The sequence below is a fragment of the Falco punctatus genome (assembly GCF_963210335.1).
Source record: "Falco punctatus genome assembly, chromosome: 7".
Classification (NCBI taxonomy): Eukaryota; Metazoa; Chordata; class Aves; order Falconiformes; family Falconidae; genus Falco; species Falco punctatus.
In genome coordinates this window covers 38420494-38434343 of record NC_137587.1, presented here as the reverse complement: position 1 = coordinate 38434343, position 13850 = coordinate 38420494, and the positions used below count along the sequence as shown (strand labels likewise).

At 40.8% G+C, this 13850-nt stretch overlaps 1 protein-coding gene across 3 annotated transcripts in view; it reads left to right on the top strand.

The window, feature by feature from the left end:
- Positions 1 to 13850, top strand: part of DDHD1 (DDHD domain containing 1) — a 69901-nt gene that overhangs the window by 32713 nt on the left and 23338 nt on the right. For all 3 annotated transcript variants that reach the window (XM_080394383.1, XM_080394385.1, XM_080394384.1), the window contains 4 exons: positions 410 to 538; positions 2336 to 2483; positions 12341 to 12447; positions 12628 to 12734. In XM_080394383.1, coding sequence (XP_080250509.1) covers positions 410 to 538; positions 2336 to 2483; positions 12341 to 12447; positions 12628 to 12734 — 491 coding nt within the window. The remainder of the gene's footprint in view (positions 1 to 409; positions 539 to 2335; positions 2484 to 12340; positions 12448 to 12627; positions 12735 to 13850) is intronic.

Genomic DNA, 13850 nt, shown 5'->3' with positions numbered 1-13850 from the left:
AATTGCTCTTTTTCTAGTGATGACACTGCGTGGGGCAGCTACCTGGTCATCACACCAACCTGCAATATTTTAGGATGCATTGCCCTGCTCCCCTGTTTTTTTGTTTTCAGCTAAGGCAATGTTTTAGAAACCTACCATCCCAAAATGAGAGTGGGAGGAGAATGATGTGAAATGTCCTTAGAGGCGGTCTGCCAACTGCTGCTTGTCCTGGTCAGATTAATCCTAAATGTAAAAACTTCTTTAAGGTAAGAAGTAATACAGATTGAGGTATAATGGAGCTCTAGATTTTAACCTGTATGTAAATTACCCTTCTTTCTCTCTCCCTTTCTCTCTCTCTCTCTGTTTGAAGAGGCTTTTTTTTTTTCCCCTCTTACCCATCTAAATTAAATGTTGTTCCTTTTTGCTGCAGCTTTTCATAGTCTAAAGTTGAGTCGCAAGCATGTGGACTGGCACAGTGTGGATGAAGTGTATCTTTACAGTGATGCAACAACATCTAAAATTGCAAGAACTGTTACACAAAAGTTGGGGTTTTCCAAAGGTAATATTTCTCAGAGTTTGTAAAGAATATTGTAAATACTGGTATTTTAAGTTTGTTACTTTAATGCTAGAGGGATATTTCAAGTTTGAAGTTTTAATGTAACTAGGCCACTTCGGCCATTGCAGTTTTTATGGAACAGTATATGAGGGTCCTTAGATCGTTGCACATAATTGTAACTAGATGTACATAGGCTATGACTGACTTCTATGACTTTTTTTTTTTTTGATGTAGCAGTTACCATTATGTAATAAGTGTATGAAAATACTATAGTGGCTGAGTCCAGCAGCTACAATATAAGAATTACAGTTCCCTTTGCAACCTTTACCACTGCATACCTGCAGACCGTGATGCATTCCTGAAGTACATGATCGTACCTTCCCCTCTCCCCACCTCTTGCCTGTTTTTCCATGCATTAAACAGACGTATGAACTGAGAGGAGGGATGAAGCGTTTAGACAGAAATTGTTTGCAGTAGGAATCCAGGCTTATTTAATCTTAAAACAACCAGTCATAAAGCCAGCAAGGCTGAGATAGTTGGAAGAGAGGTTGGTCTCTCTCAAGCAAAAGGCAGGTTATTGCCAACCTAGAAAACTGGAACTTGTCCTCCCTGTCATGGTGCTCCTATGCTCTGCTGGACAACTACAAACACAAGAACATACGCATCTATTTTGTTCCTTAGTCTCTAAAGAGACAAGATCAGCTAATAGGTTTGGCTTTAATCTCCATGCCTCTGTCCTGTAATTAATGCCCTCTTGCCCCACAGGGCTCTTGGGTGGATACTTATTTAATGTTTGCCAAAATCTAGTATAATTCAGTGCTTCAGTTCCAGAAGAAATGAATTATTCTGTATCCAGAACATGTTTTGGATAGTATGTAATAAATAGTAAGAACTGTCCCAAACAATTTGGTGGAAGAAATATCAAATAGAAACACACTTGGAAAATAAAGCCTGCCCTGTGTTTTACAGCCCTTAGTGGTTTTGGAGTGTTTTCCCCCTCCTTTAAAACGAGCAGTTTGTTCCGGGTTTTGTGGTGGGGAATATTGCTGCCTTCGCCTGCTTGCCCATCTGAAGGGGTTGCTGGGCTGACAAAGAGCTAGTGCTCATGCAAGGCTGTGGTCCTCTCTGTGGGTCTGTCACTAGAGGGGGATGGAGACACACTGTGCCAGTGGGTTTCTCAAGCCATCGGCACTGCAGCGGGAGAATACCCATATTTGCCCTGGGTAATTGATTTTGGTTTGGCCACTGAACTGGAGAATGAGTGGCAATATTTGAGATTGGATCAGCTTGAAACAAAACACAAGCTTTGCTTGTCAAAATGAAAAACTGTAAAGCTTTTCAACCAGCTCTCTTAATTGGGTCAGAGAGTGACAGTGCTTACCAGTTTTGTGGCAAGATCATCTCCGTGATGCTTTCATGCTGTGGGAATAAGATGGAGATATAAGGAAGCTTAATGATTGAGACACACGGAAGAAGGGTATTGTGTTGTAAAAGTGGATGGGCAATTATACAACTGTTTTCTAAAAAGTTATTTTTCAAGACATTTCTGAAATTAGTTATCTTTACAGTGGAAATAGCCTAGTAATATGTTGACTGATAAAATTACTGTCACCTAGTTGCTCAAATCTCTCAGGAGTTTAAAATTGCAGGTATTAAAAAATAAGTGCTATTCCTTTATGTATAACCTTATTTTTGAAATACTTTAATGTATTGGTCTGAGAAATGTCAAACTTCTGTCAACACGTAAGGCTGTTGCACTTTACAGAATGTAACTGATCTAGGATAATGTTTTTTCTACAGCTTCAAGTAGTGGGACAAGGCTACACAGAGGCTATGTAGAAGAAGCTACATTAGAAGACAAGCCACCACAAACTAGTCACATTGTGTTTGTTGTGCATGGTATTGGGCAGAAAATGGACCAAGGAAGGATCATCAAAAATACAGCTATGTGAGTGCTTTGTAATGTTTGCAGTACAAAGTCTGGCCTGAATATAAGGCTGACGTTATAAATGACAGCAGACCCTTTGCTTTAAGCTGTGTCTTTTCCTGTTCCCTTCTCCTCCTCTTCCCAAGTCATTAGTCTTTATATTGTGGGTACACTGCTTTCTATGTTAAATTGGACGTATGGACTTAGTGAGAGCTGCTGCAAGCAGAAGAGTCAAGATATGTTCTGTTGTCGTGACCAGCACTTGCGACTTTCAGGGGACTGGCCTCTGAATTTCTAGTACCTGTGGTCGATGACTTTGCTGAGCGGGAAGAGATTTTTCATTTGGTCAAAATTGAGGGGAATCTCCATTGTTCCTGGTGGTTGTGAGAATAGTGGGCAAGTGAAGTGCATACTGGTAAGAGAGGGGAAATGGGGAGCTAGTGGGAATGTTGGCTTTCCTAACAGGACAAGGTTACTTCATGCAGTTGGAAGCTATTGCTGTGAGACTGCTCATAGAGTTCTCTGCATAGATGCCAGTTGAAAAGTAAAACATGAGTGAAAGCTTACTGGATCTTTTCCTTGAGTCTTTTGTGAAGACTGGTTTGCAAATGGCTTTTGATTTGACACCTGAGCTAACTCAGAAGGCCAGTTAGGGTGCTGGTGAACAGGAAGAGAAACTCCTGAGCTATTGAGAATGCTGTACCTGAAAAGATTTTTTTTTAATATTAAAAGAAATTGTAAAGTTGTGGTGACAGTATTGTGAGGGACGAGGTGGTGTAGAGGAATGCTTCATTAGCTAAAAGAAGAGCCTAAAAAAGTGTGAATTGCAGGTCTGTATTGCACAGATGGTTTAGTATATGTGTCCCAAATAGTTCCACGTTCCATCAAAGTTGACAGAAATAGTGGCATACCCAGTGGCTCCTGTGAAAGTATGCGGGGAGCTGGGATTGCGGATTTTGTGGTAAGAGCTTTGTGAACGTCCCTATAAATCCCGAATAGCAGTGCAGGTCGGTGCTGACATGCTGGTGCTCTGGTGTGTACCATCATGTCAGCAGGCTCTTGTGTTCAGCTCATTGTTCCACTTCAGTGTCCTCAGGCATGGTAGAGTTAGACCTCTTGATTTCATTGTTGTGGCATTTGCATCTCCAAGCAGCAACCTGCTACTCCTCCCCTTGTTCTGGCACTACACTGCTCTGTTATTGGTATTGTTTAAGAGCAGGCATTCAAAACCGGAGGAAAGGAGTCACAGCCCTTGATAAAAAAAGCTGTAGTCACCAAAATAAATGTAAAAACTTAAATTTGTGTAGGATGCAATTACATTGGGAATGCAAATACTCTAAATATAGTTTCTGTTTAAACAGCAGCAAGAAATACAAACTTCGACCTTGGAATTTTCTGCTTTTTCTTTTTCCCTGCCCCATTTTCCCTTGAACATGCATACAGGGGTATGGGTGGATTAACTTTGACTGAGGACACAGTGCATAGGTGTTCGTTCTGTAAAAAGTCCTGCTTTAATTGGCAACCTGTTACGTGAAAACTTTTATCTAAATGGGAAGCAAGGCTTTTTGTGCTTCAGTAAGTCTTGCTCATATCCTCAAGGAATAGCAGGCAATATTGCTAGCCTTTTAAGATGCTAACTATTGGCATCATGATGTATTCTGTACAGGATCTGCAAATGAAAGCATCATTTTAGATTGAAGTGTGTGTCTCTTCTTTTTCTTTTTTTTCTTTTTAAATAGCTTAAAAAACTTATCAGTGAGGAACATCCCATATGTTCTAGGAGGAGATTTTAGAAGAAATGTCTGCCAGACCAGCATAATGGCAGCTCTCATAAGTCATCCTAGCACTTTCTGTTAGCACCTTCATCCATGATATTGGGGGGGTGGGGGTGTTGGGTTTTTTTACATTCTTTTGCATTAGGAACACAGAGAGTCAAATGTTGAAATGTTGCCTTTTTAAAGATGGTAAGATGGATTAGGATAAATGTTTTCTGACCATTCCCATTCTAAAGTAGACGCTAAGGAGAAAGACTTCAGTGTTTTCTTGCTTTTAAATGCACATTCCTCATAGGAAACGTGTAGTTGCAGTCATGCTCAATCTGTAACTTAAGCCATAGGTCTGCCCCATCTGTGTCACCACTCTTTTCTTTCCTCCTCATATCTAGTACCACCAGCAGATGTAGAAGTCACCATTGGCCCTCAGAGTTGTCTTGGGGTGCATGTAGCTTTGAAGGACTTGGATGTCACTTGTGATATACATATGCTGGAGTGGGAACCTTGGGGTAGGCGTTCCTTAGAAATAGAAAGTTGCCTTTGGTTTAGGCCACGGGACATCTGTGTGTTCAGGGTATGTTCCTCCAGTGCCACCAGTCCTCTCTGTGGACTGTGGGACACCGATGGGGAGAGAACAGAGATGAGGCAGGTTGGGTAAGCCAAACTCCTTGCATTTTTTGTATGGTACTTGGAGGGGACTCCGGAATCTGCAGAAGAGAACAGTTGTTCAAGTGCCTTCCTTTTCTGCCATCCACAAAAAAAAACCCTCTTGTGCATTTTTTTTCTTTGCCACATATATTTATTGTTGCTTCTTTTGGGGTTCATTCTGCCCTGGGATAATGCTTGTATTTATTTCATCCTGTGTGAGTGCAACGCTTCAGTTCATAGCACAAAAATGTAGCCTCATTTGAACAAGTGGTCCTGAAAGAAAGAAAAAGTGCAGAAATACAGCTTATAACCCAGATATGGAATACTCTGTCTGTAACCCAGGCCAGTGAGAGACCCTACCAGAGCTCATCCGACATGCTCTGTCCTCACGTTACTGCCTTGAGAGGAAATTGGTGCAGCTCATGTGATGTATCAGCATCATTAGGTAGATCCTGTTGGTTACAGAGGTGAAAACAGAACTCTTCTTCCAGGGTAATTTAAAATTATATGAGCTAATTTCATTAAGGAATGGAGTTCAATCTAATCATTAATGTCGTTGGATGCTATGGTCACAGGATGTCCTGTAAGTAGGTGGATGGAAAAGGTGCTTTTATCGATGCTTGAATGAACAGGTCTTTGGTAGATGTGACATAATTTTATTTCTTCACGGTGTAGTTAAACACATTTATTAGCTAAATGTAGCACGGCAGCTGGTACAACAAGCTGCTCCTGTCAGTGCTGATATTAACTGCAGAACTCATCTGGGAAGAGACAGTACCTCCTCCAGGCTGGAACAGTGATTCAGCTGACCTAACGTGAATAGAATAATGTACTGTGAGCCACTTTGGTAGCACAGGGATGAATATTTAAGGAAGAAGATGGTATATTCAGTATTTTGGTGTAATAGAAACTTAAGATATTGTGGTATACTGTACTTCATTGGAGGGGGTTTTTATTTGCCATCAGGTGCAGTATTCTGGCATTACTAGGTTTCTGATAAGGCACAATGTTAACCTAAAAAAATATCATTTGGGGATATCCTTTTATTTTACTGTGCACACTTTTCTATCATTATTTGGAACATTTTTTCACTGGAGCCTAACCTCTGATTTTGTTGAATTTGTGCATCTAGATTGGGGGTGGGGAGGGGTGTCCTTATACATATGAAATAGAATTTAGGAATGTTACTGTCCATGTTTCCAACATACTCTACAAAAAAATCCTATTGTTTTACCTAACTTGGGTAAAGGGTCAGACCTTTAGGCTGACCACCTAAATTTCATCAGCTCCTGTGCTTGAAAATTGAATGAAGTAACTGTTCTCTGTATTTCCATAATAGCTGTAATGTTGTGACGCTTCTTGGCTGCTGTTGCCCTAAAGGTGGTATCTGCCTGCCTCTGTCTGAATCTTCTGTTTTGATTCGAAAATTGTATTTGTCTGTGCTGCTGCTCATAGTCAAAAAATTGCTGTCTGCACAAGCAGCAGCATCTTGGTGTTCCATAATCACCAATTACATTTTTATTGCAAGTCCCATTAGAAAGCATTTTAATTGCGGATTATCATTATAACAACTACTTCAGAATAGCCGTTTTGGTAAATTTCCAGTGGTATGTATGCAAGCCCTTACAGAGTGCAGAGCCTCTCAGAGACCTTTCAGTGTATTAAATATGTGCTGCTGCAATCCTAAATCAAGATTTCCTGTAAAATTTTTCCTATAGTTTTTAGGGTTTCAGATATGTGGTAGTTTTGCTTATTTTCCATGTAAACGCTTGCATTGCATTAAGTACATACTACATGCTTGTTTTTCATTCTTCAGTGCTGGTAATAATTCTGAAATTAAGTATCCAAATGGTAAAAATTGTCTTACAGGTTTCAACTTGAGTTTGTCTTGCAAGCTTAATGAGAAGTTCAGCCCAAGAGGTAAAAGGTGATAGTTAGGACATTAAATACTTTCATAAGAGCTTGTTTTGCGTACGTTTATAATTATCTAACACATGACTGCATATTGGACAGGAGCTGTAACAACTTGTTTAGCACTTAGATGTATCTCTGGATCTGTTCTCACTCCCATCCTCCCCCCAGCCCTCATTTCTGCCCTTTCCTTGCCCGCACCAGCAGGACTATCTGTATGGTCCCATTGTAAACTGGATCACTACAGCTGATCTGAAAAACTGGAACCCTGTCTGGAAGATAGGAGTGAGTGGCAAGGAGGCAGGGGGATGTCAACGGGAATGGGGAATGCCTGATCTGCTTTATGCCAAAGGCAACATCTTACTGTGAAGGGCAAGCTTGCCTGCCATTTGGGAAGCAGTATTGGAGAGGGAGGCACTCACACTTGAAGCACTTGGATCTCCACAGGCTTGTCTCGGGGATCCTGTAACCAACTAACCAGAAGCTTGAGTTCCTTTGATCATGCAGCATCCCATTATTCTCCAGAAGGATGGAGTGTGAATCATGATCATGCTTACTTTGCATCCTAGAATGTCCATCTTTCTTCTGAAGTAAAATTGAGTCTGCATATGTTACAGAGCAGCAGTCTTAATGTGTCTGGTCTGAGAGCAGATAAATCCCTGAAGAACAGTGGCAGAAGATACTTGTGTCTTGCAGTTGCTCTTTGAAATCCTCCTTGAGCAAGACTTGAGTTGCTGTTTCTGCGGTGCAGCTAAGCTATTGAAAACAGCCTCCTTTTCATTTCCTCTGGCTTGAACAGATCTCAGTTTTTATCACTCGTGCCTGCTACTCTCGCTTCAACTTACCAAATTTAGCTCTAGCCAGCCCTGAGTTTCCTCAGTATCTCATGGTATTATTTCCTCAAAGAGTCAGTGAGTGCTGCCCTCCGTTTGAGGGCACTCAGGGTGGTGAAAGCAGTTGAGGAATGCTTTAGAGCATAATTGACCAGTTGTGTGACCAAAATCCAGGAATGGATCCACACAGCTTTGCAGGCAGTAAACAAGAGTGTAGGGGGTTTTTGTGGGGACATCCCATTGCCCTGGCTCTTAAATCAAGAGTTCAGAGTAAGAAGTTGGCTAGTGTAATGGTTTTCAAATTAAAGACCATTCCCTTTTTCTTGGCTATGGATCATCTAGCAGAAGAGAGTCTGCAAAGATGACTTGGGAATAAAATGAGTAACATCTTCAAGCCTTCAGGCATTTTGCTCTGTTACTAGCTCTCAAGGACATTTTATAAAATTTGTGAACTAGCTGAAGCTAACTTGGTTTGCAGCTCACCAGTTTTTAAGGTAGTGTTTGTGACTACTACACAAGAGTAAAATTAGTAGCCTAAGATTAAAAAAACTACAGCAATAATCCTAAATATGTTAACGTATTTCTGGAATATACGTGCTTAAGCAAGGATGTATACCTGTGAAAATACAAGTTTATTATTTATTGGTTTAATCAGAGAAAGGCAGCCAAGCACATTTTATTTATGGTGAGTCTCAAAGTACCTATTTTCAGGCCATTACTACTTGCATGGAAAATAGCAATATGTCAAAATGCTTTCTAAGAGATGTGCTGCATCTGCACCTAGATGATTTTTTTTTTCCCCTTAGGAAAATCATGAATTGTAGTTGTTACCATGTCTTTAAATATATAGATTGAAGTAATTGTTGCTCTGGGGTCAGTATTTTACCATCCATTTGTATTGGAAAGGAGAAGAATTCTCTGCCTGTTTAGATGGGAATTTATTACTTCAGTTGGTCTTATTTTAGCAAGTGAGTAGAGAGACTTGCTATCTAATAAAATAGCTCAAAATACTTATTTTTAAAAAGCCAGAAGAAGGAAAAGAAGAAAGCACCTTTATAGCAGAACAGGTAAGTGTGTGTATAGCAGGTATATATGCTGAGGTTTTGCGTGTGAGCGTAGCCACATTGCTTGGCAATTATACCACAATTGTATTTAGAATTTATAGTGTCAAACTGTTGCTCAGAATCAGTAGGAGATGTTGTATGGTGCCATTCGCTGTAAATGAGATGTGTTGCACTGGGAGTTGTTCTGCTGGTGTGTTTTCAGTGCCTCCATGATTCTTGTGATCAGGAAAGTGGTGTGACATTGCTGCTGTAAAATAATGAAAGAGGAAAAAATAGCACCTCTGACAGTATTTGGCTAGTAACACTGAACTGGATTGCCTCCAAAAGTTTAGTGGAAGGCATAAAAATTAAATGTTTTGGTAACTACATGGCTTGTAATCTGCAAAACTTCAGTCAGCAGTTATTAACCAGCTTCATAAGGTCAGTGCGCAGTGCAGTGAGTCGTAGTGGAGGGGCACACCCGAAACACCAAGAAATGCAACTGCAGCGTATTTGATTTTATATCAGTGAGGTTGTAATTAAAATTCATTGAAACAGAGCTTTTGTGCGCTTCTACCAGAATGTATTTTGCAAGGCGTAAGGAAGGTGCATGCAGAGTTGGGTTTTGGTTTTCTAATGTAACTGAGTGCTTTTGAATGTTTATCCATAATCATTCTAGCAGAAGCTTGGGACTGTTCTGCCAGAGGCAGGGCCATGTCTGGACAACCTCAGCTGACGTCAGGGGGAACCCTCCAGATCAGAGTAAAATCAGGTTTTGCCTTTCACAAAATTTGGATAAGGACACAAAGCTGGCACAGCTTTGAGGAGGGGAGACTGGAAGCTTTTGCCAAAAGCTTTGGCAGAATTGCTAGACTACACTGTTTTTTCCCGACTCAGATATCTAGCTTCAGAAAGGAGACTTGCAGTTAAAAAAAAGTCCTCTGTGTCAGTTTGCCTGTAAGTAGCTTAAGTAAGACCTGGACCCTTCTGAACAGGAAGAAGCCCTGTAGCTGTCATGTTTGAAGATGAGGATGTCAGTAGCTCTCTTCATAATGTTTACAGCTGCTACTGATGTGTAAATAGTTTGGGTAGTTTTCCCTGAACTGTTAGGACCAGGTTATTTACCGGTTCCTTCACTTAAAGTAGTTGTTGCCTTGTAGAATTTTGTGCTTTATTCATCTAGCATTTCTATGCTTTTAAGCTTAGCAGCTTTAGATTGCTGCTTGGCTGGTCTCCTGCTAAACTTGTTTCTGAATCATCTTAGTTGGCCACCATCCTTCATGCAGAGAAGGTTAAGCTCATTTGGCAATACCAAGGAATTGTTAGCATTTCCAAAGAATATTCATTTACATTTTAGGTCCCTGCATTTCCTTGTACTAGTAACCCTCTGATTTGTTCAGACAGGTGCGTTCCTCTTTTGTTTTGATTACTTAAGACACCAACATTCCTGAAGTCCCTTACTGAATTTTTATCTTCTTGAGAATCTAGAAATTCCATGTGGCTGAAGTTGGGCTCTCAGATAAGTGTCCCTAGAGGCATGTTTGTGCAGGGTCGTGATGGGGAGGGTTGTTCTGTGCTTTGCAAAGCTGGGTCAGATCAGGCCGTACATCAACCCTGATTTCAACAGATCCTCTTGCTGATTTCTGCTTTACTTAAACCTTTGACATCTTGTTGGACTAGAGACTAGGAGATCAGGAGTGCAATCAAACCAGGCTTTAAAAGCAGAGGTGCTGATTTGTTGCATTTCTTGGCTGTTTGGTCAGGCCATCGGTAACTGCTTTGGAAGAAAGGGTGTAAAGGAGGCTTCCTCTTCCCCAGAAAGCAGGTGTCAGTTATAGAGAAGTGTTTTGACCGCCTGCTTCTGAAATTTGGTACATCCTTGATCTGCTTTTTGAGTAGCAAAATGGGCTTTTCATTTCCCTGGAGAAAAAAACATAATGTTTTTGCAAGGTGTTGGCTTTTGTACCCCTTCTTCACAGAAGTGTGTTTTTCTCTTGCTGTGCAGCCGGTAAGGCTGAAGTAAAAAGATGGAAGGCATTTTGCCCAAAGCCACCATGACATATCTCTGCAGCCCTCAGGAGCTGCTGGTGGTGCCTGAAATTCATCTCTGTGTTTGTTCCACCAGACACATTGGCCTCCAGCTCTCCTGCACAGCCTAAATCCCGCTAGCGAGCTGCGGCTGAATGGGGCAACAGCTACACGGAGAGATTAAGAGCAAATTTTGTGCAGGAGAACAAGAGAGCAAACATCACGGAGGAGCTTTGGGCAGCTCTTGGCTTCATCTTGCAGCTGCCTGCTGTGTGCTGCTGGCTTCGTTTTAAAGGGGGCTGAAACTAAGACAGGAGTTTGGCAGAGTTGTCTATGTGTAGTGCTAATGCTGTGTTGGTGCAGACACTGCTCATCAAATGGAGCAGCTTAAGCGATTACTGTCTCAGGTGCTAGCAGTGATTTAGGCTAAACTGTCTCATTTCTATTGAAGGAGAACAGAGGAGCATTAATATATTCAAGGAAAGTGGCTCAGCTAGGGGGTTAAACTTACAAAACCATATATGGACTGGTAGAAGTGCAGATGGGGGATTAATGTCATCATGCCTTTGGTTGTAGCAATCATTAAAAGGGATTTGCTTTGAAAATAGAAGAAAAAAAAAAAAGTTGGAACTCTGGGGTTTGCCTCAGAAATAAAAAACCCTCTGATGCTTGCAACTGGGAACCAGCTGCTGGAAACCCAGCAGTGCTGACCCTTGGCTGGAGTTAGTTTGTCGTGCTCATCTTTAAAAATGCTAATACTATTGGGAGCCAAGATTAATGTAAAGGAACGAAAGGAAAATATAATGCTTTCTCAGTGTGGTTGCTGATTTTGATAGAATGAATGGGTATTATACTATCTTGTATCATTTCATGCTGGGTTTCATTTTTTACGGATGGGTCTTTTATACAACACAAGTAAAACAGCATTTTTAAAAGAGTGTTAACATACTGTTATTCCCCTTGCCCTCCAGCAACAGAGAAGGTCAGATGTACTTTGGGTTTTTTTCACATCCCTTGAGAGAGGTGCATCAATGTTCATGTTCAGATATGCTTTAAAAATATGAAGTCTTTTAAAAGGACTGTTAGCCTCTCCAAGTTGAAACACCAGTAAGTGATCCTGTTTCTCACTTCAGAGCTCTCAAGCCTTCTCAGTTGCTATGTGAAATTAAAATAAAATTCTGACCTTTCAAGCAACATCTTTGATATTTTATTTCTGTTTAAAAGCACTGGATTGTCTTCCTTACATAGTCCAAATGGTTGATTTCAGTGGATTCAGGATTTCAAGGCAGTGGTAAAATTCTTAATTTTCAGTGACATCCTACCCCAAACCCCCCAGACTTAACAGATACCTTTCAACTGAATTTAAGTGGTTTATGTTAAGCCCATAGTGCAATATATTTAAAGGTTTTTAAACTGTTTAGAGCATGTAATACACAGAATTTTTCATTATATGACAGTTTAAGTACTTTGTAACAGAAACAGGAGGTTGAGGTAATTACCTATGTTAGTAAGCAGGTATTGCATACTTGAATAGTAGTAATGCAATAAATGTGTTGTTGCTGGATGCATTAGCTTTATTTGATAAGACCACCAACAGTAGTCTTTACAGGAACATGTTCTTTTTTTTTTTTTCTTTGTTATAGCATGCGAGATACTGCAAGAAAAATAGAAGAAAAGTATTTTTCCAATCTTGCAACGCATGTCGAATTTCTTCCGGTTGAATGGAGATCAAAACTTACCCTTGATGGAGGTACATTACTTAGTTCTTTTGCTGTTCCAGTAGCTGCAGTCTGCAAAATTGTCCCCAGAAGTTCCATGCCGTGTTCTCTGCACGTGCCTTGTTGGGATTTTATCATTCTCAGACGTGTAACTCAAGCCTTTTTTCTTTTTTCTCCACCCACCCCCGCACCTCCCCCCGCCACCCCCTCAGACACGGTGGACTCCATTACTCCAGATAAAGTACGAGGTTTAAGGGATATGCTGAACAGCAGCGCAATGGATATCATGTATTATACAAGTCCTCTTTACAGAGATGAAGTAAGTGTGATTTTATGTAAGTGTTACTAGAGCAAGGGACATAGAGGCTGAAACAACTGGGCTTAGGAATGTAAGCAAAGTTTCCTTCTGGGAGACCCTGCTATAAAGAAACTAACACTTTGCAAGTATGTAATGGACATCCGTAGCCATCAAAACACAGAGATGTAGGAGTGAGAGGAGTAGCAAAACAGGAAAAGTACAATCGATGTAATTTGTTCAGAGCAGAAATGTCTAAAATGGATCTGTATCAGCAGCTTAGAAATGGGAATGTTTTTTTACAGCATTTTCATGCGTCTGCATATTCAGAGCAGTGGGAGTCCATAGAGCTGAGTTTCTTCTTACCTCTTGCAAAATCCGTGGACATGTTTGTTAGGGGACTGTTCCTGTACTGGACGCTCCCATTTTACCTTGCCATTTCTGTGTAGGCACACGTGTATTGCTTTAGGCTCTGTAGCTATAGGTGACCCCATTAACCCGAGAGGAAAAGCCTTGAATAAATGATAAAAAGCCCACAATATATGTGTAATACATCACCCCAGCAGCATCCTTTGTGTATCACGCTTATGGGAAAACCCTGTGGGGATGTTTTAGAATTAGTTTCTATAGGAATTGTAGGGTTTTTTCTGTGTTGACTACTTTATGTATGAAGTAATGGTAATCTTTTTGCAGCCTTGGTGCACTGGGGTGAGGTGGAAAGCTAGAGACACTTCCAAAGCTTACGTGGGGATTTGATGCTCCTTTTCATTAAAATTAGGTGTGTTTAAGTCCTTTAAACTGGCAACATAATTTTTAAACCTAAGCTACCTAATAATACCTCTTGTCGTGGTAGCAGCAGTGGTGGTGAGATTGCTATGAGCCTTTTAAGCTTCCAACACTGGCAATAGGTGTACCAAAAGCAGTAGCTCTCCTGTTGCTCAGTGACGCAGAGTTCATTGTTCAAGGTTCCTGGGTGCGCTGCTGTGTGTCAGATTTCTCTGTCTGTTGTGGAGCTGAGACCAGCATGAACTTTTGTGTCAAGTGATGAAAACTTCTCTGGCAACTTTAAAATAGATTATTTAAAAAAAAAAAAACTGCATTAGGGGCTTGGCATGTCTGTGGGCATTTTATGGGAAGTGG